Genomic DNA, 21,863 nt, shown 5'->3' on the forward strand with positions numbered 1-21,863 from the left:
ATTCGTTACCTGAACTCAATGGTGGATTCTTGATAAATTATATATGTCCATGTGTCACGTCAAACGAATAATGGAAATGTGAAGGCAAATGTAAGTTCTATTATGACTATCTAGTAACACATAATATCCAAGAATTCAAGTATAGATTGCAAAGTCAGAGTGACTCGGGTGTGTTCAAAGACACTGCCACTGCAATAACGTTCCCTTCGCTGTATGAGAGACTAACAATCACATTGCTTATGTTCGCCTGTCTGGCGGTACGTAGGGCTGCACCATGTAACTAAGGTAAACAGATCCACATGTTATTAAGGGGCTCTAAAAGTGAAATCAAGGATACAAATAGAAAGAAGATAAACTTACAACCACTTTAGGTGCCCCATTCCTATCACTTTTTACCTCAATTTCTTTCATCGGTGCCCCTGCCCCTTTGGACTTGACCCCAAGGCTCTTGAAAACGGCTTCCTTTGCGCACCAGCGCCCGATCAATGCCATATGCGGGTCCCGACATGCCTGGGCGAACGCCTGTTCGGCGGGAGTGAAGTTTCGTTGTATAAATAACGGGTTAGAGTCGTAGTCAAAGGTGCTTACGGCCTCAATGTCGACACCAATTGAGCGGATTTTCACATCTTGTGGAAGGGAGCGCAGGACATCACCAGTGATATCAGAAATGGAGATTTTGGCGCCAGGTACATCGTTTATCGGTGACGGCTCTGGTAGAGTAATATGATCCTGCGGGGGTTGCTCCCGCCTGACCATGACAGGCTGGGTACCATGGAGATTGGCGGGATCGAAATAGATCTTCTTGGACGTGGGATTAGTGGATACGCGAGCCAACGGATCTAGAAGTACTCTGGACTCATCCCGTTTCTCATACGGCGGCTGAGTTTGAGCCTTGACTAGAGAATCAGACATGACAGCATGTGCAAACGCTTGATTCGCTTGTCGCTTCCTGGTGGCGCACTTTTCTGCATACACTTGATACACATCTTTCTCAAGTGTCCCGAGGAGATATTTTGGTGCCACTCCGACCATCTGGGCCCCTTTTTGCCCGAAGCCAAATGAATCCAGCAAAAAGGCATTGATCTCAGGGACATGAATCGTCTCTGTCGTGACCAAGATGTGCGGGAAGTCCCGGAGAGCAGGATCGATATTATCGCAATTGAAATTTCCAGGGACTGTGCCTGTATTCATAGCTTGCAGGCATCCGTTCAGCATCCACGCTGCAGCGGGGGCTTTTGGATGCCCTGTGACAGATTTCTGACACATAGCTAAAAGGGGCGGACCTTTACGACCGAGATGGTCCATTTGCTTGTTTAATGCATCGAGTTCGTTAACATCATTAGCTTTCGTAGAAGTTCCATGCAACGATACAATTCCAATATCATCAATACCGAGTCCCCAGGTGGCCAACGACGCTCGCATGGGTGAGATTGTAGGGCAAAATTGTCGAAACTGATTCCCCCACTGGCGGCGGAGCGCATTGATCTGTGCCGGAAGAGTAGACTCTTTTGCAAGATCGAAGCCATCGATACTGTTCTGGTATGACTCTAGACTATCCGAGTCTGGTACTGAATTTCCTGATGAACCAGAAGGAGAAACAAATCCAGGGGTTAGAGTGGGTGAAAGCAACTCTGTCTCATCGTCGCTGTCATGGCCTATTTTCTTGTCATTAGAACCAGAGAGAAGTTGAGAAATGGATGCATTCAACTTCTCGCGGCGGTATTCTAGATTTAGAAGCGGGGATTGAAGAGCTTCTGGGGCCTCTCGCGCGAATGTAAGAACGCCTTGACCGGGAGCTGGAACGGAGCGACTGATTTTGTCTGCTGCCATAGCGGAGCCTGAGACGACAGCGTAGATGGGCAGCCCCATAGAAATGGCCAGCTCCGCTGTGCATAGAATTTGGACACCTCCACCAAGAGCTTCAACAAATCCCCCCCGTGATTCAGCGGTGGGTCGAGACATCTCTGCAGGAGTGCGACCTTGTGCAAACTGGTCTTCGGTGTCGACTGTGGCCTTCATCATCGTAAAAGCGTGGGCCTCGTCCTCATGGAAGTTATCCACACCACCAACAAGACACATCTTGGTCTTTCCAGCGAGAAGAGAATCTACCCCAATGTCCAGTGATTCGAGGCTGGTAGCACAGGCCCCAACCGGGGTTTTAATAGGGCCACTGCTTCCGAGCAAAAGCATGTTGACCCACGCTGCGGGAGTATTGAGGTTGGTCTCCTGGAGCACATCCCCGGGCACTGTCTTGTCCAGGTACACATCCCTAAACATCTCGCGGTTCTTTTCTGTTCCACCTAGCGAGGACCCAATGAAGTTGCCCACTTCAGATACATGGATATGGTGAAATATCTCCATGGGATTCTTTATTCCTGCGCTGAGAAACGCATCTGACACGCAACATAGCGCAAACAATGTCACTGGATCCACTTGATTCACAATGTCTTCTGGTATACCGTATCGGGCTGGCGTCCATCCACTCGGAAGTTGACCAGCAACATAATTCGCGGGTACAGGGGATTTCTTTGGAATCATGATCCGCGCACCAGCCTTGATCTGAACACGGAAGGAGTCCGGCTCTTCCAGTTGTCGGATCACAGCATAGTCGCCATGCTTCTGTTTGAACGCTGTAGCGGTAGCCAGAGTTGCGTCGAACTCGGGTAGGTCTTCCTCCACTGCAATTTCTTGTAAGGACTCCTTACCGTGAGGATCGTATCCTCCTGCCATCTCCGGTTCAATGATTCGAATTCCACAATGCTGTTGAATATGATCCCCAAATCTCTGGGCAACCTGCCCATCAGATAAGCGCTCTTGCGACTTCGCGTCCACCCAGCCTACATAATGCCCAGTGGGAGGGTTAATGTCAACATGTTTGATCAATCCCATCAGCCATGCAAGCTCGATATAGCCCTCAGTAGAGAGCTGTTGTTGACTCTCCATTTCGAAACGAGTCCGGGAGCTACCCCAGGGGCCCAACTCTGAAAACCCCACGATAACAACGGTACTGGAATGGTCCACCATGCCAGTTAGGTGCTTTAGGGGTTCTAAGTCCTGATGGTAGTCAAGCTCGCGAGGAAATTCCATTTGCAATGTGCACCGGCTCATACGGTCCTTGCTATGTAGTCCATCTTCACTTTCCGTCTCCGTTGTCGCCATCGAGCGTTCACGACGATCTTCTTCATAGATAACCTTGGCAATATCCGCACGCTGACGTAGGGACTGACGGGCGTCCTTAAGAATGCTTTCCAGCCCATTTAACCTCTGAAGATTTCCCCCAAGATCTACCAAAATGGGCTTGTCCTCGCTCATCCTAGCTACGTCTGGAGAGAGAAGGGATAGTATATTCAACGCCATCTCCTCCTGGGAGAATGTCAACCCACCATGGGCTTCGATGGTCTCCGCCAGGGTGTCATTAGATTCCATGAGTCCTGTGCCCCGGGTCCAGCCTATCACGACGCCACATAACGACACCTGCTTTCCCCACGACTCAGAAGAAATTCGGTTAAGCAGACTCTCCAAGCCCAACTTTGTCTCGGAATAGAGTCCATCGCCGCCAAAGGTCCCGTGATTTGGAGAAAGAGGTAGAAGAACCTGTGTTGGGTTGCAATCAATCTTTTCCGCACTCTTCATGTGAGCAATGTGGCCAATTAGTCGGAGAACGTTGACTAGCATCGCACGATGGGCAAATTCGGATTCTGCACCTATGCCATCGACTTCAATCCCTTTCTCCGGAATGGCAGCGAACGGAATGAGGATGTCGATATTTTTTGCTAACCCAGATGGGCTGTAGATGTATTGGATCAATTCAGCACAATCACGCATGCTGCCTTGGTTGAATGGCAAGAGATACAATTCAGAGCCTCTGCTTCCAAACTCTGCGTACATCTTGCGAAAGTATGCTTGGCTGTCGGCAATAGCGCGGCTTGTGGTGACAATGACAACAGCTCCCCCCATAATGAGTCCCTTGACAAGCTCAGCGCCAATAGAACCGGGGCCTGCTCCGGTTACAAGAGCAACCTTGCCAGCGAAAGAAATTCCGTATGTCAAGACCCGTGAGATAACTCGGAAGAATTCCTCTGTCATCCTGCTTTTGACTTTCCAATGACCAGCGACACGTGTTTTCAGAGAAGCAAATTGTAGAGCGCGTCCTGACTTTAGAAGAGAGACATAGTCCGAGAAGCCATCGCGTGGGACTTCGGTGCAGCGAATGGAGCCATCCTCCCCTATGATAGTCCGTGGTTTAGTCAACGGCAGCGAAAAGCTTGCTCGCGGTGGATGCGACGCTGACGAAGCAATTAAACTCTTTACTCGTTCACCAAGATGAAATAGTCGAGGATGAAATTCACCAGTCCTGTCAGAGTGGTCTATGAGCCGCTTGACCAGATCAACAGTCTCTTCATTCGATCTGTTCGCAATCCGGCGCCACATATTTATATCTGCTCGAACTTCCGGCTGACCTTTAACTTGGCCACTGAGAAGACTAATCCAGCTCTTGATAACGTCCATGCGAACTTGGTTCCACCAGAAATTGAACCTCCTCTGGTGGCGGCGGTTAAAACGAGGTTGAATCCGACGTTCAAAATCTTCGTTAAACTCCGATATCCAAAGATTGAGCCGAGACTGGTGTATGTTATCCGATTCGGAAAGGGGATCTTGGTGGGCGCACGTTTCAATCCCCAGGTACGATGCAAGGGCCTTATGCTGCACCATGGCAAGGCGTTTCTGCTCGTGTGTCAACTTATCCAGTGTAGCGGTATCCAGCACAATGTCGGCCGAAGGTACGGTGCTTGTGGACGCCTGTTCCTGTAAATTAAGCCCGCAAGCCTTAGCATACGAGCTGGTGACCGTATCCAGTAACTCTTTAGCAGCGTCAATTGACGGGAACTGGCCCATGGACTCAGCCACTGCCTTTGTCATAGTGATCAAAACGACTGTAGTTTGTCGGCCGGGACCCAAACCCCAACGACGTTGTAGATGCTCTCGGATGGAGTTTAGGTTGAACCGTGCCGGCATCGTTGATGAAACCCATCGGGATATCAACGTGGATATCGTTTTCCCCAGATGATCCGGGGAGCTATTGAAGGATTCTGCCAGCGCATTAAGAGGAAGGTCCTCGGCACCGTCAGGGGTGTTACCAAACTCGTTGGAAAGGTCTGCCAAAAACTCATTTTGCAGAGTAGATTTTCCTAGATGATGTCAGGCTGGAAGTTTATTTCGCGAAAAGGACATTTACCTGCAGCTAGATCTTTGATGGTCTTGGTTGAGGGCACTTGAGGAATTGACTTCCGGAGCTTGCAGCCTATGATGGCCTGAATTATCTCTAATGCGGTGGCAGGGACATCGGGGATGCTGTTAGCGACGGGAGCGGATGGTGAAGGTTTTCTATCAACTGGTGGCTGTGAGGGAGCACTGGTCGTCAACTCCGGTGTAGATACAGAAGTCGCCTGCGACTCCACTAGAGTTTCAGAAGCTGTCGTCTGCTCGTCAGTACTGTATTGGTACTGGATCAATTTTGAATCCTGGGTGCTGGCGAGAAAAAGACGCTCAATGCCAAGAAGCGTGTCTTGAAACGTGAATTTAGCATCTTTCGTTCTCCGAGCCATATTCACCAAGATATTTGACGGTCCCAGCTCCACAAGGCGTGAGATGCTTCTCTCTCTATCAAATAAAACATTCTGAGTATCTATCCTACCTTAGAGGTTAGCATTTTCAGCCGATTGAAGAAAAATGTAGGAGAAAGTACGTACCATTGTACTGGAAAGGCAAATTGGTGGCTACCGTCCTGGTGTATTAGCAGGGCGCTTAGACATATGGCCAACAAACGGGTCATTGGTACACACGCGAGTAACTCAACAAGTAAATGGTAGGCAATTTTCCGGCTGTCGACACCGTTGCCTAAATCAATGCTTCCAGCAGAAGAAATAGACATAATTCTGGAAGAGACGCAACACTGCGAATCAACCAATCTGTTCTAGAGCACCGAAGTCTCGGTGGGATTTGAGATCAGGCTAAGTAGAAAGCATGGAGCAAGCGAAAGTTTCTAGGAAATAGATAGTATTTGATAAGGATAGAGTATCTTGAGAGAAATAAGAAGCAATCGACCAGCATACAGAGATATAGCATGCGGTCGTTCATGCCTCCAATATGAGAGAGTGGCCATTATAGCCAGAAGTTATGCTGATATCACCGTGATGTCAGGGGCCGGATTCAAGCTGCGCCCATCCAAGCACCAGGCTGAAACCCGAGCACCCATTTTCACAAGTCGCTTTCCGAGAGATGTTGTCTCGCGAGGGCGATTTACTCAGAAGCAGTTAAGCCACCCAACAATGTAAACCGTTCTGTTTAGCTCCTCACAAGACACACAAGCAGAAAGAGAGGGAGATATTTTTAGGGCGGAGGTTCTTCGGAGTCCGGATGTTGAAATAAAGTTGGGTAGCGGTATTTTATGGTCGTTTCAATACGGGGAATTACAAAGTTACATACAAACAACCGCAGCATCAGAGAGATTGCGGCTCCAAGCCAATGTGTCTGACCAACACCATAAGCCTAGCCATGTAGCAAGTCACTTATCTAGCCCCGTGAAGGGACCTGTCGAGATGGATTTATCAGTATTCTCATGTTTCTCCTTGGATTCCATATCCCACTCCAGAAACCGCTTTTTGCCGTGGCGGAGTGACTGCATGTTGGTGTGTGCTAGATATGTCTCATGATCAGGATATTCGATGGACTTTCAAGTCCCTAGGAGAAGAGAAGGATTTATTGATATCGTACTTTACTTCTTTGAGGGGATCTGCACAGAGCGCCGATTTGATACCCACGTTTTCATCTCACGACGATATTTGCTTATCTTTAAATCAAACTCTGGCGTTGCTCGACTTCATTTCGACGAACCCACCGGACGATACGATTCTACAGCTACTCCACCGAGCCTTTAAGTGTGAGCTTCTCTGCGGCGGTGATATTCATTCTCTGGCGTTAAAACTGGAACCATCCTCCAGCAGAAAGCTCATCGAGGCATATTTTCGCACCATCGGCCGTTTCAGGGAGATGTCGACATCGGCGCTTTTTGAAAGGGCCAACATCGACGATATATCGTTGTTGGCGGTCTTTGGAGGCCAAGGAATTCACAATCTTGACTGTTTGACTGAGTTACGGAACATCTACCACACATATAAGCCTCTAATCGGAGACTTCATCCAGCGGGCCGCATTAAACTTGCAAAATATTGCCCTCAGATGCTCCGACTCTGCAGACGGCCCTTTTTATGCAAAGCTTGATATCCATGACTGGCTCTTTGGTCCTTCCGAGAAATGCCCGGGGCGCGAGCATATTGCAACTGCACCCATCAGCTTTCCCATCAACGGGCTCACCAGCTTTGCACACTACGCAATTGCCTGTCATGTGCTCAACCTTCACCCGGGAGAAATGAGAGTCCGATTTTCGGGCGCAGCGGGGCACTCACAGGGTGTAATAGTTGCCGCTGCAATAGCTGGTTCGGACTCTTGGTCTAGGTTCCATGATCTGGTGGATAGGTCGCTGGAGCTGCTATTTTGGATCGGGCTTAAAAGCCACCAGTCCTTTAATCACTCTGTGCTCCAACCTGCAGTTGTTTCAAGCGATGGTAACCAGAATGCTGTTGCACACTCAATGCTTAGTATACGTGGAATGCGGAAAGTGAAGTTGCAAGAGCTCCTACAGCAGAGTAATTCTTGCTTGGGAGAATCGGAAGCCGCATACTTGAGTCTTCAAAATTCTGACGATGCTTTCGTGGTTGCGGGCCCCACGAAAACATTACGAGGAATATGTCAACTACTGGAAAAACGCAAGGTCGCGCCCAACGAGTCCCAGGCGAAAATCCCGTTCCCTGATCGCGCTCCCAACATCGATTACCAGCTCTTGCCTATTTCAGCTCCGTTTCACTCCCCTCACCTGCAGAATGTAACTCAGGAAGTTCTCCAGCAGGTCGGAGCAGAACTTTTGGCGGAACTTGACCTCCGCATACCGGTATATCACACCCGGACAGGAGCTGATCTCAGGGACATCACCGGGACGGATCTCACAGCAGAACTTGTACGAATGATCACATGCGAACAGGTTTTCTGGCGTGAGGCATGTCTTAAGGACGATATTACACACATTATAGACTTTGGACCTGGTCGAAGCAGCTGTCTACTCCTCAACCAGATTCAGGGCTCTGGGACACGTATCATTCTTGTATCGGAACCGACAGATTCCACGAGCTTGTATGGCGGCAAACATGAATTCTTCTCCAGTGAAAAGCCCTTTTTCGCTCCTAAGTGGTCGCATATACATCGCGCCAAGCTGATTCGGGATGAGGGGAATTTAAAGATAAGAACGCCGATGACGGAAATATTTGGAACTCCACCCGTTATGGTAGGTGGAATGACACCAACAACCGTTGCGTGGGACTTTGTGTCTCATGTGATGAATGCTGGTTACCACATCGAACTGGCCGCCGGCGGCTATGCGAAACCCGAAGACCTCGAATTCGCTATCAGGAGACTCGCGACATCTATACCGCCACATCGAGGAATTACCCTTAACGTCATCTATGCCAACCCCAAGGCAATATTGTGGCAAATTCCGCTGATCCGCCAATTGATCTCTGACGGCCTCCCAGTTGAGGGCTTGACGATTGGGGCCGGTATCCCTTCATTGGAAGTCGCATCCGAATATATCCATACATTGGGCTTGAAGCATATTTCATTCAAGCCCGGATCGGTGGATGCGATTGATCAAGTGATCAAGATTGCAGAGGCAAATGAGTCATTTCCAATAGCCCTGCAATGGACTGGAGGGCGGGGCGGTGGCCACCACTCCTATGAGGATGTGCATGCTCCTATCTTGAAAACATATGCACGAATCCGGAAAAGAAAGAACATTATTCTCATTATAGGTAGCGGATTTGGGGATGCGCAAGGAATGCTACCTTACCTTACTGGCTCCTGGAGCGAAACCTTTGATTACCCCCCCATGCCATTTGACGGTGTGCTGCTTGGTAGCCGTATGATGGTCTCCAAAGAGGCTCACACTTCCCCGCGAGTTAAAGATTTAATTGTCCAGACTAAGGGCACCAGCGACGCCGACTGGTTCGCCACCTACTCTGGTTCAGCAGGAGGAGTGATCACAGTTAAATCGGAAATGGGAGAGCCCATCCATAAACTGGCCACACGAGCGGTCCTTTTATGGAATGATCTGGACCGAACCGTCTTTCGCATCAAGGAACCCGCGAAGCGACTTGAGGCCCTTCTCGCCCGGCGAGAGTCCATAATTTCTCGCTTGAACACAGATTACTGCCGACCATGGTTTGCAATAGACTCGAGCGGCAATGCAGTGGAGCTTGAGGATCTAACCTATGCGGGTTGTTTGCTTAGGGTAGTGAATTTGATGTATTTGCCACAACAACGGCGTTGGGTGCATCCATCGTACTTGAGGTTCTTCCTTGACTTTTTACGCCGTGTTGAAGAACGATTATGCCACTCTACTTCATCTGTCGTTGCAAAGGAGTCGTCGAATCCTTTCAAGCTCGTGGATAGCCTCCACAGAGATTGTCCGAAGCTTAGCACTGAGCTCATTTATCCAGAAGATGTATCGTACTTTCTGGCACTCTGTCGTCGTCGAGGCCAAAAGCCCGTCAATTTCATTCCAAGACTTGACGAAAATTTTGAAGTTTACTTCAAAAAGGATAGCTTGTGGCAAATGGAGAACTTGGAAGCAGTGATAGACCAAGACCCTCAGCGGGTATGCATAATTCATGGCCCAGTGGCTGCAAAATACTCGACCTCGACTGAGGAATCTGCGGGACAAATTCTGGATGGAATCTGCAATGATTTATTATCTTCCCTTGCTTCGGGTCAACATGAGAACCGGGAAAATCTTACCGCCTTGTCGAAGACCCCAACAGAACAGCCTCTTGCGGGTATATTTCCCTGCGCCAGTTTCACCTCAGACCAGATGCACAATGTGTATACTTTTACATCTTCAGTGACCGACATTGAAAAGAACCGGATCCTCGAACACGCTTTGGGAGGAGTAAATCAGTGGCTACAGGCCTGCTTTTCTGAGCAATATATTCGCCGCGCGAACATTCAGGACCACAACCCTCTCCCAATCGCATTTCGTCCTGTCACAGGTGATGCTCTGATAGTCCGATATCACGGATCCACTAGACAAGTGAGAAGTGTCACATTATCTAGGAACTCTCCGTGGCAAAACACCCCATATCCAGCGTTGTCTCTCTCTTCATCCGATGGGAAGCAGGTTCGCGTTACAATTCAAACACCCCCTGACTTGTCTCGACGAGTCAGCCATCTGCGTTATGAGCTTCATCTTACCGAAGCAGGAGGTCGGTTCGTGATCAATGATAAGACGGGACAGAGATTGGAGCGAATCCGGAAATTTTATGCGTCCCGATGGATGCTTGAATACGGGGCATGTGCAAATACGGACATCACCTTGCCCTTTTTCCAGGAGGAAATGACGCTGTCCCAGAAGATGGTGGACAGCTTTGCGGCCGTCGTTGCAGGGGCCCAAGGAAATTATAGTCCTCCTTTATCGACTCAACGTCTCGCACCGCTTGATTTGGGAATAGTCTGTGCATGGTCTGTGCTAATGAAGCCATTACTAGCCACAGGAGTTGGTGGTGACCTTTTCCGGCTCTTGCACCGATCCAACACCTTCGAGATGTTTCCCGATGCGAAGCCCCTAGAGATTGGGGACGTTGTCCAGGCGAATTCACGAGTTACTGCGATACGTGCCCAACCTAAAGGAAAGCTAGTAGAAGTCAGCGCAACCATTACAAGGCGACAAGAGCCTGTCATGACCGTAACTTCAGCTTTCTTTATCCAGGGGGAAAGCCAGCCCAGTGGCCCTATGTTCCAGCGGCTCCAGGAGCCCGAAATGATTGTACGGGTTACGACTCAGAAACTTGAGGCGTTGTTACACAGTAGAAAGTGGATCAAATTCGACGACGGCCCCAAGACTAAGTTACACCACAAATGCCTCGCTTTCCGCACTGAGTCTTATAGTATCTATGCCCAGTCCTCCGCCTCCTATGGCTTGGAGGTCATAGGGACAATTTCCTGCATGGTAGATGGGAAACAACTGTCTCGCGTTGGTGAAATCAACTATTCACATCCACACTGCCATGGAAACCCTGTGACTGAATTTCTTAATCGCTATGGAGAGCCATTGAAGCAGCGCCAACATCTAGAACGCCCTGGGTGGGACAAGTCAGCGTCATGGGTTATGGAAATCCCTGCATTTGCCAGTCGAGACTATGCGACAGTGTCTACCGATAATAATCCTATCCATGTGTGTTCCATCTTTGCAGGTTTGGCACGACTTTCAGAACCCATTGTTCATGGCATGTATACATCGGCCTTTGTACGAAGAGAACTGGAGAATCGCCTGGCAGAGTCTGACCGTTCCCGTTTCCGCCGGTGGTACACATCATTTGAAAGCCCTGTCCATGAAGGTGATGCCCTGCGCGTCGAGGTCGAGCATACTTCGATGGTTCAAGGGCGCATGGTCTTCAATGTGCATGTTTTCAATAATGCCAGCAATGAAATTGTGATGAAAGCTGAAGCTGAAGTTGAGCAACCGCCGACAGCCTATCTTTTCTGTGGCCAGGGAAGCCAGGAAAAGGGCATGGGGATGACACTATATGACAATGATGAGGCAGCACGAGAAATTTGGGACAGAGGGGATCGTTACCTTCTTGATCGTTATGGTAAGAGATGGCCAGCCACCGGCCCTCCTATCAAATTCTTTAATTTGGTGGATTATTGCTCACACTTCCGCGCGATTAGGTTTCTCCGTGATTGATGTCATCCGGCAAAATCCATCGAAATTGACCGTACACTTCCGAACTGCAAAAGGACGCCGCGTGCGTGAGAACTATCTTGCGATTACCCGTCGAGTAGTCGAGAATGGGCGTGAAGTTCAGGTTCCCATTATGGCGGGATTGACCCCTGAATCCGAATCGTATACATTTCACAACCCAACTGGGCTGCTCTTCTCCACCCAATTCGCCCAACCTGCCATCAGTTTGATGAATCTTGCCGAGATGGCCCGACTTGAATCAAGAGGGCTGGTACAAAGTGATGCTACCTTCGCTGGACACTCTCTAGGCGAATACAGTGCGCTTGCTGCTTGTGCTGGCGTCCTGTCGGTGGAGGATCTGATTGCCCTTACCTTTTACCGTGGTGTGGTGATGCAAAATATGATGGATGGTGATACCACGGGGCAAACGGACTTTTCTATGGTCGCCGTTAACCCGTCAAGGGTCAAAAAAGGTATGTGTCCCGTGTCATGATGTTGCATAAGAAAATAGCCCTCACACCTATATTAGATTTTACACAGGAGTCTCTCATTATCCTCACCAAACAAATAAGTTCCAACATGGGTCTCCTTCTCGAAGTTGTCAACTACAATGTCTATCAACAACAATATGTCTGCGCTGGTCACGTAAGTGTTCCTTCCATAAATATCAGTCTCATAGTTTTAGACGCTAATTTTGTCATCAGCTACAAGCCCTTTGGCTACTGGGAAAAGTCTGTGATCACTTAGCCAATGATACAAGAGCTGGGACAGACACCCCTGAGGCTCTACTTGAAATTGTACAGCGACATGAGCCAGCAGCCAGAAGCCAAAAAGCCCCTGTCCAGCTTGATCGTGGAAAGGCAACTGTCCCTCTCCTTGGTATTAATGTTCCCTTCCACTCTAGCTATCTACAGGGCGGCATTGACACTTACCGGGAATACCTTAAAGACAAGATTAAGGAGGAGAAGATTGACCCTCTTCGGCTGGTAGGCAAATTCGTTCCAAACGTGATGGGAAAGCCATTTTCTGTACAAAAGCCCTATGTTGAGGATGTGGCTCGGGTTACAGGGAGTCGGGTCTTGCAGCAGATGCTGGAGAGCTGGGCTTAATATTGCTAGAGTTTATTGTTCTCCGTTTCTTCGATTTAGATATAACATTGGTTAGGTATCGACGGAGTAGTTTCATATCCAATACATAGAACATAAAGGAATGAGATTTATATGAATAAAAGAAAGTCAGACCTACAAAATAGCATTGGGGGACACTTGGAGATTTCAATGAAAATGGTCACGCGGCTTAAAACCTTGTTACTCTCTCGCTCATGGCTTTTTGACTTCCTTTCCAGCAGGCAGTTTTGGAAAATGACATGAAAGGGACTTTAGGTACATGTAGGTACCTGCCTAGGTACCTGGCAGGATACGGAAAACGGAGAATCAATTTTGCGTCGGTTTATAGGAGAATTATTAATCCGGGCGTGAGGTTCATTTCGCACTAATCCTTTTATAGTTAAAGTCTTTCTAAATTTAAATAAACTCGGATCGTCTTGGCCCCGACGCAACTTGACACCAGAGTCAACTCTATTGGATCGCTCGGCTTCCGCTCGCGTGCTCTGGCGTCAGCCTTGACATCCTCCGTACCTGATTCCAGGTGGCCTTTTCTTTACTTAGATACATAGCTTCTTCTCATTAATTCTTGTTGACTAGCCTCCCGAGACAAGTGGAGGTCAAACCACTACCGCCCAGATCCCACTTCTCACTTTGCATCTAACACGGAGTGACAGGCAATTCGGATCTGGCAAGCGTTTGAACAGACTTCCCCTTCCGGAGTCCTATATTCCATAAATATCCGGCATTCCAATTTTGCTCTCGCAGTTACCAAAGCTGCATACAGAAATTATGGTGTTCTCGTATCATTTAGATGACCTCGAGTCCTATTTCCACCGTAACAGCCTAACAGTTGGCTTTAGCGAGTGGCTGAGCGAGCTCTTCACTGCATGAGTCGTTCCGGACCCCGAACGCTCCAGTGGGCTCTTTCATTCTTCTTATTTTTTGTACAGCATTCTAGCTGCACCGGAGAAAAAGTGCGTTCCCCATAGGAGAAGTGGCTCTGCAGTCGATGAAGCCTAGAAACGCGAGACATGGCGAAGTACGGAGACCTAACGGATGTAGACCATGATGATGGCCTGCGGGCTGAGCAGGCCGGCGATATGGGCTCTGCTTAAAGACATTTAATTGAAGATGAAGTCTACATATCTGCTGAGTCTATCTGTTCCTTTGTCGATGGCTAATCTCAACCAGCGCTCTGATAGAAGTACTTAACCGGTGCAACCATCTTGTATCATATATTATTATTATCGTTATTTTCTTCTTCTTTCCTTTCACGAACCTCCCTAAGTAAGGAGAACAGACACTATGGCTCAGGACATGCAGGTCTTCCTCTTTGGAGACCAAACATATGATCTCGTACCTGATCTTCGACAGCTACTACGCTGCAATACAAAGCCAATTCTTAGTGCCTTTTTGGAACAATCTCACTATGTGATCCGAGCCCAATCTGCTACTTGGCTGTCTCCGGAGGAGCAACAGAGGTCGAGAAGTTCGAACCTCGCCCATCTTTTGCAGAAGTATTCCGACGGTGATTTAAACCCTGCATTCCAGGTGGCTCTGCATTCATTGACGCAGCTGGCCTGCTTTATTAAGTAAGCTATTCACAGAAAGGCTTCCTTCCGGTGCTACTGCGATGTCTCTCTGACCGCTTGAATATAGTCATTATGAGGAGCCCGGACGTCCGTATCCAAGCCCTGGCCGAAAATATGTTGTCGGCCTCTGCACTGGTGCTTTGGCGGCAGCCGCTATCAGTTCCTCCAGCTCTCTTTCCGAACTACTACCCGCAGCAGTCCACACAGTCCAAGTTGCCCTGCGCCTCGGCTTGCTCGCTAATGACATGAAAGACCGTATCGAAACACCCACGCAAGAGTCTCCTCGAGAGTGGTCCGCCGCGTTCTTTGACATGACTGAAGCCGCAGCTGTGTCCGCTCTTGTAGAGTTTGATAGCGTAACGGTAAGATCTTTTGCTCTCTGTACGAACATTGCAAGCACGCTAATCAGGAAACAATAGCCGGTCCCGTGCAAGCTACGCCCGTGGATTGGAGCGACATCTTCAAAGGCGATTACAATTAGTGGTCCGCCGTCTGTTCTGCGACGTCTCATTAAAGGTCGGGCTCTTGGACAATATAAATCCAGAACTCTCCCCATCTTCCTTCCCTCCCATACTCCTCAACTATTTTCCATCCAGGATGTGGAAAAAGTTCTTGAAGCCACAAATCCCGTAACATGGTCTAGATATAACGCTAAATTGCCTGTGCTATCGGGCGCCACGGGGAAGTCCGACTGGGGAGGCAGCTTTGTGTCCCTTCTCCACCGAGCAGTGCGTGAATGCCTCATGGAGCCTGTTCGATGGGACGGGGTGTCCGACAGCGTGACCAAGATCGCTCGATCGCTAGAAGTAAAGTGCGTGGCTGTCACTCCGGTTGGAACGAATCTCGAACACAGCATGTCATCTTCTCTGAAAGATATTACAAAGGTACAGATCGAGCCGCTCAAAAGCTCAGACTCACCCTTATTCGACACCGTACCCGTGGGAAAGGCAAAGCTGGCCATTGTCGGGATGTCTGGTCGCTTCCCGGAAGCCCCAACTCCGGAAGCATTTTGGGATCTTCTGTATGAGGGCTTGGATGTCTGTAAAGAAGTCCCGGCCAAGCGATGGGATTGGCGCACTCACGTTACTCCAGACGGCAAAGGCCATAATCTAGGGGGTTCAAAGTGGGGATGTTGGCTCGATTACGCGGACCAGTTTGATCCCCGTTTTTTCAGCATTTCCCCGAAGGAAGCGCCCCAGATGGACCCTGCGCAACGTATGGCACTAATGACTACATGGGAGGCTCTCGAACAGTCTGGATTCGTATCCAATACTACCCCTTCGACCCAGAATGATCGAGTCGGAGTATTCCATGGCGTTACCAGTAATGATTACTTGGAATGCAATAGCGGCCAGTACATTGACACGTATTTCATCACTGGCGGCAATCGTGGATTTATCCCTGGCAGAATCAACTTTTGCTTTGAATTCTGTGGACCCAGTTACACGAACGACACGGCATGTTCTTCGAGCTTGGCTGCTATTCATCTAGCCTGTAACTCCCTTTGGCGAGGAGACTGCGATACAGCCGTTGCGGGAGGGACTAACATGTGCATCAATCCAGACGGGCACACAGGTTTAGATAAAGGATTTTTCCTGTCCCGAACAGGCAACTGCAAACCGTTTGATGACCAGGCAGATGGATACTGCCGCGGTGAAGGGGTAGCGACTGTGATTATCAAGCGGTTGGATGACGCGATTGCCGAGAACGACCCAATCTTAGCCGTCATTCTTGATGCCAAAACGAACCACTCAGCGCTGTCGGAGTCAATGACGCGACCCCATGTGGGAGCACAGGTTGAGAACATGCGTGCGGTGCTCAACACTTCAGGGCTAGATCCAAGGGAGCTGAGCTACGTTGAAATGCATGGGACAGGGACCCAAGTCGGCGATGCGGTTGAAATGCAATCTGTTCTGAATGTCTTCGCTCCTGACAACGAGTTCCGAGGGCGCGACAAGCCTTTGTATGTGGGATCTGCAAAAGCAAACGTTGGGCACGGGGAGGGAGTGTCTGGGATTACGAGTCTGGCTAAAGTGCTTTTGATGATGAAGCATGACACCATCCCACCCCATTGTGGAATCAAGCCTGGTAGCAGGATCAATCGCAACTACCCAGACCTGAAAGCCCGAAATGTGCATATTGCTTCCGAACCTGTGCCTTGGACTCGGGGTTCTGAGCCACGCCGAGTCTTGATCAATAACTTCAGTGCGGCGGGAGGCAACACTGCTCTTCTCCTTGAAGATGCGCCCCTAAAACCTGTGCTAGCTGACAAAGACCCTCGCAGCAGCCACATTGTGACGGTCTCCGGACATGTTGTTGCTTCCCTAAAGGAGAATGCCCAACGGTTAATCGACTTTATTGGGAAGAGCGGGTCAAATGAGTACTCACTCTCCCAGCTTTCCTGGACCACAACCGCAAGACGCGCTCATCACCTGTTCAAAATTGCAGTGGCTGGTTCCACCCCAATGGAGGTCAGGCAACGTCTGCAGGAAGCCCTCGCTAGCGGGGACGGAACTACAAGGCCTAAGAATAAACCCAAAATACTATTTGCGTTCACTGGGCAGGGCTCTCAATACATCGGCATGGCAAAAAGTCTATTCCATGCCTTCCCGAGTTTCCGATCAGATATCTGCAATTTTGACCGACTAGCTCACCATACCATGGGCTTTCCTTCGTTTCTCCATATTATCACATCGAACACTGGAGACATGAATGACCAGTCACCGGTAGTGGTTCAGCTTGCAATTGTATCATTGGAAATTGCTCTTGCACGGCTTTTGCAGTCTCTTGGGGTGGTTCCCAGTGCCGTTGTTGGCCATAGCTTGGGAGAGTATGCCGCACTCCACATCGCAGGTGTCATGACTCTGTTTGATACTCTGTATTTGGTTGGCCGCCGAGCCGAGTTCATTCAGGAGCTATGCGATCGTGGAACTCAGGCGATGCTTGCAATTAAAGCCTCACATTCAACTATCAGAAAACTCCTCAACGGCAAAGCGTACGAGGTTGCATGCGTTAATGGGCCCGAGGATACCGTCATTAGCGCAGCCAATGATGTAATTGATGGTGCCAAAGCGGTGCTCAATCACAATGGTATTAAGAGCACGGTTCTGCAGACGCCTTTTGCATTCCATTCCGCCCAGGTTGCACCTATTATGGACCTCTACACCAAAACAGCGGAAGGTGTTACCTTTCACAAGCCATCTGTACCGGTACTATGTCCGCTCACCGGCAAGGTGGTCCAAGAAGAAGGGGTGTTCAGTGCCCATTATCTGGTTCGCCATCTCCGTGAACCGGTGAATATGGCAGCTGCTCTTGGGACTGCCTATGAATCTCGGGTATTAGATGACAGGACTTTCACTATCGAGATAGGCCCTCATCCTGTTGTGTGTGGTATGGTTAAAGCGACCCTCGGGTCTCAGATGCCAACATTAGCCATACTCTCACGTGGAAAGGATGTATGGCCATTGATGACTGAAGCTCTGGCAGCACTTTACAGGCAAGGGTATAACATCATATGGGGGGTCTATCATGCTCCTTTCAAGTCCTCCCATCGGGTTGTCGAACTTCCAGCCTATGGATGGGATTTGAAGGAATATTGGATTCCATACGAGAACGACTGGTGCATATATAAGCCGTACGGCCGACCCGGTTATGCTGGCCATAAAGCTCAGTCCGGCAATCCAATCGTACTTGTGGATGAGCCGCAGTCAAAGACTCTCCCCGCTCCGTCTGTGTCCATACGGAAACCTCAGACAACAACAATACAGACAATGATTTCCGAAGATATTCATAATACAGGGGCTACTCTAGTGTATGAGATGGACTTGAACCGACCTGATGCAAGCAATGTTGCTGGTGGTCACATTGTTAGCAACATTCCATTCACCACGCCATCCGTCTTTGCAGATATGGCATTTGTGCTTGGGAAATATGTTGTGGAACGCTTCTTCAAGCGTCCCACCGTCATTGATGTGGCCAATATTGTGGCAGACAAGGTCTTGATCCCGCGCGGGAATGGACCCCAACCTATCCGGGTGTCAATGACAATGACATGGGAACCGGGTCAACCGCAGACTTTGCAAGCAGCGCAATGCGAATTTTACAGTGTAGATGTATGTTTCCACAGGATACCAAATTATTATGAGTTTTCCCGCTAACATATTCTAGGCCAAGGGAAAAACGACAGCTCGACACTCGTGGTGCACTGTCTACTTCCATGATGGTACCCAAAGAAAGAAGCTTGCCAGTGAAGTTCCACGTATCCTATCCAGAATCCAACGCCTCCGCGATGGCGTAGACAATGGACAGTTTGTGAGATACAATCGAGCAAGCGGGTACAGACTGATGAGTTCTGTTGCACACTTCCACCCAGACTACAAAGTTTTAGATGATATGGTTATGGATGATGAGACGCTCGAGGCGACCTGCACGCTCAATTTCGGATTGCTTTCATCCGGAGGGTGCTTCGCAGCACATCCTGCATTCGTTGATTGCATGACACAGTTGGGTGGATTTACTGTCAATGCACAAGAGAGCCTAGACTTATCTGCCGAGGTCTACATTAGCCATGGATGGGACTCACTCCAAATCTACGACAGCTTTAAGGCTGAAAGAAAGTATCAACTTTACGCCCAGATGAAGCGGGACGGAAGCGAGTTCTACCACGGCGATACCTGCCTTCTAGATGGAAGCACCATTATAGCGTACTTCAAGAATGTCACAGTACGAGATTTTCTCTATTACCAAACTACCTTATAATCTGCTAACAAGAACGTTTAGGTCCGACGAGTCTCGAGGAAAACCCACCGCGCCGTTATGCAGACTCTCGTGCAGCGTAATACCAATGCAGCAGCATCAAAGGGTTCGGCTGACCACAAGGCTGCTGTTCATAGCCCCCCTGTGCCGAAAAAGCCCATTGCGGTTTCTGCATCGAAGGCCCTGCCAGCGGTGCCATCACCTACGCCCAAAAAGGCTGCTGAGTTGTCCGCGCCAAAGGCCATGCCAGCAGCTGCTCCATTGCCTGTACCATTAGTGGCCAAGACAAGAAATAAAAAACCTGCGCCACAAGATACCATTTCAGAACCCCAGAAGAAGGCAAGAAATGTTCCAACAGAGCAGAGAACCATTTCAGCGGGTGGCGCCCGTGCGAAGCAGAAGATCGCGGAGTGTCTGCAGGTAATTGCAGAAGAAAGTGGCATCGCTGTGGACGATCTTACCGACGATAGCAACTTTGCCGATATCGGTGTCGACTCACTGTTGTCAATGGTCATTGCCAGCCGCTTCCGTGAAAACCTCGGTCTAGACCTCGATGCCAACTTTGCATTATTCGCTGAATGCCCCACGGTCAAGAAACTCAAGGAATTCATTGCAAATTTCCTTGGTGAGCCCTTGGAAACACAAGCGTCACAGCTGCGGGACGATAATGATGAGCGGCTGCAGGAGATTCCACCACCGGATACGAAGCCAATGCTAGATACTAGCTATAGTACGCCGCTGGAACCGATTCCCGCAGAGTCCTCATCCAGCGCTCCATCCACGGGCCATACATCTGAAACATTGGTTGAAATGCCCTCGTTCATCAAGGAGGACGATTCTTTTTTAGGAGTTCGAGCCGGCGGAATATGCTCCGCTGGTTTAGCGATCGTGTCCGAAGAAAGCGGCATCGCAATTTCCGACCTTACTGACGAAACAAACTTTGCGGACATTGGAGTAGACTCCCTTTTATCCATGGTCATTGGCAGTCGGTTCCGTGAGGAGCTCGGTTTGGACTTGGGTGCTGACTTCTCCATTTTTGTGAATTGCCCTACAGTGAAGAAGCTCAAGGCATTTTTAAATAGCCACGATGCATCCAGCGAAGATGATGGATCGTCAGATGATGCGTTTGGCTCGTCTACTTCTGTATCAAGCATGGAGGAATATGCCGATACCAAGAAAGCGGAGTTCACTCAGTTGCTCGACGACGACTGCCGACCAGCAACATCCGTTATCCTTCAGGGTATTCCGAAATTGGCCCGCAAGACTCTTTTCTTACTCCCAGACGGAAGTGGCTCAGCATCGTCATACGTGCCAATTCCAAAGCTTAATAGGGATGTTGCTATTGTCGGTCTCAACTGCCCTTATGTCCGCGACCCCGAGAACATGAACTGCACTCACACCGCCCTTCTATCAAGCTACTACAACGAAATCCGACGACGGCAACCCAAGGGCCCCTACCACCTAGGCGGCTGGTCCGCTGGTGGAGGTTTTGCCTTCGCATGCGCCGAGCTCCTTATCCGCGACGGTGAGGAGGTGCAGAGCTTGATCATTATCGACTCTCCTCTCCCCCAACAGATGGAGACCCTTCCTGTCGAATTTTATGAGCACTGTGCTACTCTTGGATTGTACGGTAATGAGAAACCCCCCAGCTATCTCATTCCTCATTTCCTTCGCACCCTGGAGACCATGCTTCCGTACCAGGCAACACCTTTGAAAACCAGAAGGTTGCCTAAGGTTGGAATCCTGTGGGCCTGCGAGACGGTTATGGATGCTGCCGGCGCGCCTGATATTGGCGAGAGAAACCATTTCATGCTGCGACGGAGGCAGGATTTTGGGCCCGATGGATGGGACACAGTCCTCCCAGGGGCGGAATTTGTGCTAGGCAAAGCTGTCGGCGCGAATCACTTTACAATGATGGTAAGTAATCCCTAACACCTCGAAATTCCCGCATCATCGTTTTGAGTTGTTCTCGGCTGACGTCGATACCTTGGATTAGCAAAAGGATCATAACCAACATATTGCACGATTGATTGAGAAAGTCGTAGGTTAGTGTTAAGAACATTGCTTTGTATTGAGAATAGATATTAGGTTTAATTTATTCCGTGTACTTTGTACTCCGTACTGCAAGTAGCTATCCACCACATCTAAGATTCTCGTATTTCGTCCTCTGTACTCTGTAGTCTATAGTCGCGTCGTATAGTGAGAGTCTAACGCTGAGGGGGAAATATTGCTCCGTAATTTCAAGGGCTCATGTCAACAGTTCAAGAGTTCGTTTTCCTTTCCGTCCACAGGTCCGTGATCTTAAGAGGCATATTAATTTTAGGGTGGTTAGGGGAGTTGGGAAGTTAAAAGGTTGGGTATGACTTGGCAAGCAGAACTCTTTGATAAGGCAGAGCACTGTGGACTAGTCAGTTAACTACTCAACAGCACAAAATGCCCAAATTCATCCATCAGTGATATGTATGTAACAGTGTAAACACGTTGACCATATTGCATTTAAGATGTGGTGTCCCTTGCAAGACCTCTTTTATCTAGAATTCGCAAATTCAAAGTCAATAGTATT

The 21,863-nt window shown here is 49.2% G+C and overlaps 3 protein-coding genes across 3 annotated transcripts; 2 read left to right on the top strand and 1 right to left on the bottom strand.

Moving 5' to 3' along the window:
- Nucleotides 1-148: 148 nt before the first annotated feature.
- D8B26_004683 (putative PKS/NRPS-like protein biosynthetic cluster) lies at nucleotides 149-5,932 on the bottom strand (the record flags this gene model as incomplete). The annotated part of the gene is made up of 5 exons (XM_066124561.1): nucleotides 149-280; nucleotides 361-5,189; nucleotides 5,237-5,695; nucleotides 5,751-5,785; nucleotides 5,844-5,932. The coding sequence occupies 5 exons, from the start codon at nucleotides 5,930-5,932 to the stop codon at nucleotides 155-157; spliced, it is 5,538 nt and encodes a 1,845-aa protein (XP_065980642.1). The 3' UTR covers nucleotides 149-154.
- Nucleotides 5,933-6,702: 770 nt separating this feature from the next.
- On the top strand, nucleotides 6,703-13,058 carry D8B26_004684 (putative PKS/NRPS-like protein biosynthetic cluster; the record flags this gene model as incomplete). The annotated part of the gene is made up of 4 exons (XM_003070449.2): nucleotides 6,703-11,755; nucleotides 11,835-12,320; nucleotides 12,377-12,492; nucleotides 12,552-13,058. The coding sequence occupies 4 exons, from the start codon at nucleotides 6,703-6,705 to the stop codon at nucleotides 12,954-12,956; spliced, it is 6,060 nt and encodes a 2,019-aa protein (XP_003070495.2). The 3' UTR covers nucleotides 12,957-13,058.
- A 1,200-nt stretch (nucleotides 13,059-14,258) lies between these two features.
- Nucleotides 14,259-21,350, top strand: D8B26_004685 (Type I Iterative PKS; the record flags this gene model as incomplete). Its single annotated transcript, XM_066124562.1, has 6 exons — nucleotides 14,259-14,545; nucleotides 14,613-14,907; nucleotides 14,965-18,657; nucleotides 18,713-19,267; nucleotides 19,325-21,217; nucleotides 21,297-21,350. 6 exons carry the CDS (start codon nucleotides 14,259-14,261, stop codon nucleotides 21,348-21,350), a joined length of 6,777 nt encoding a protein of 2,258 aa, XP_065980643.1.
- Nucleotides 21,351-21,863: the final 513 nt, after the last annotated feature.

The sequence above is a fragment of the Coccidioides posadasii genome, chromosome 2 (assembly GCF_018416015.2).
Source record: "Coccidioides posadasii str. Silveira chromosome 2, complete sequence".
Taxonomy (NCBI): Eukaryota; Fungi; Ascomycota; class Eurotiomycetes; order Onygenales; family Onygenaceae; genus Coccidioides; species Coccidioides posadasii.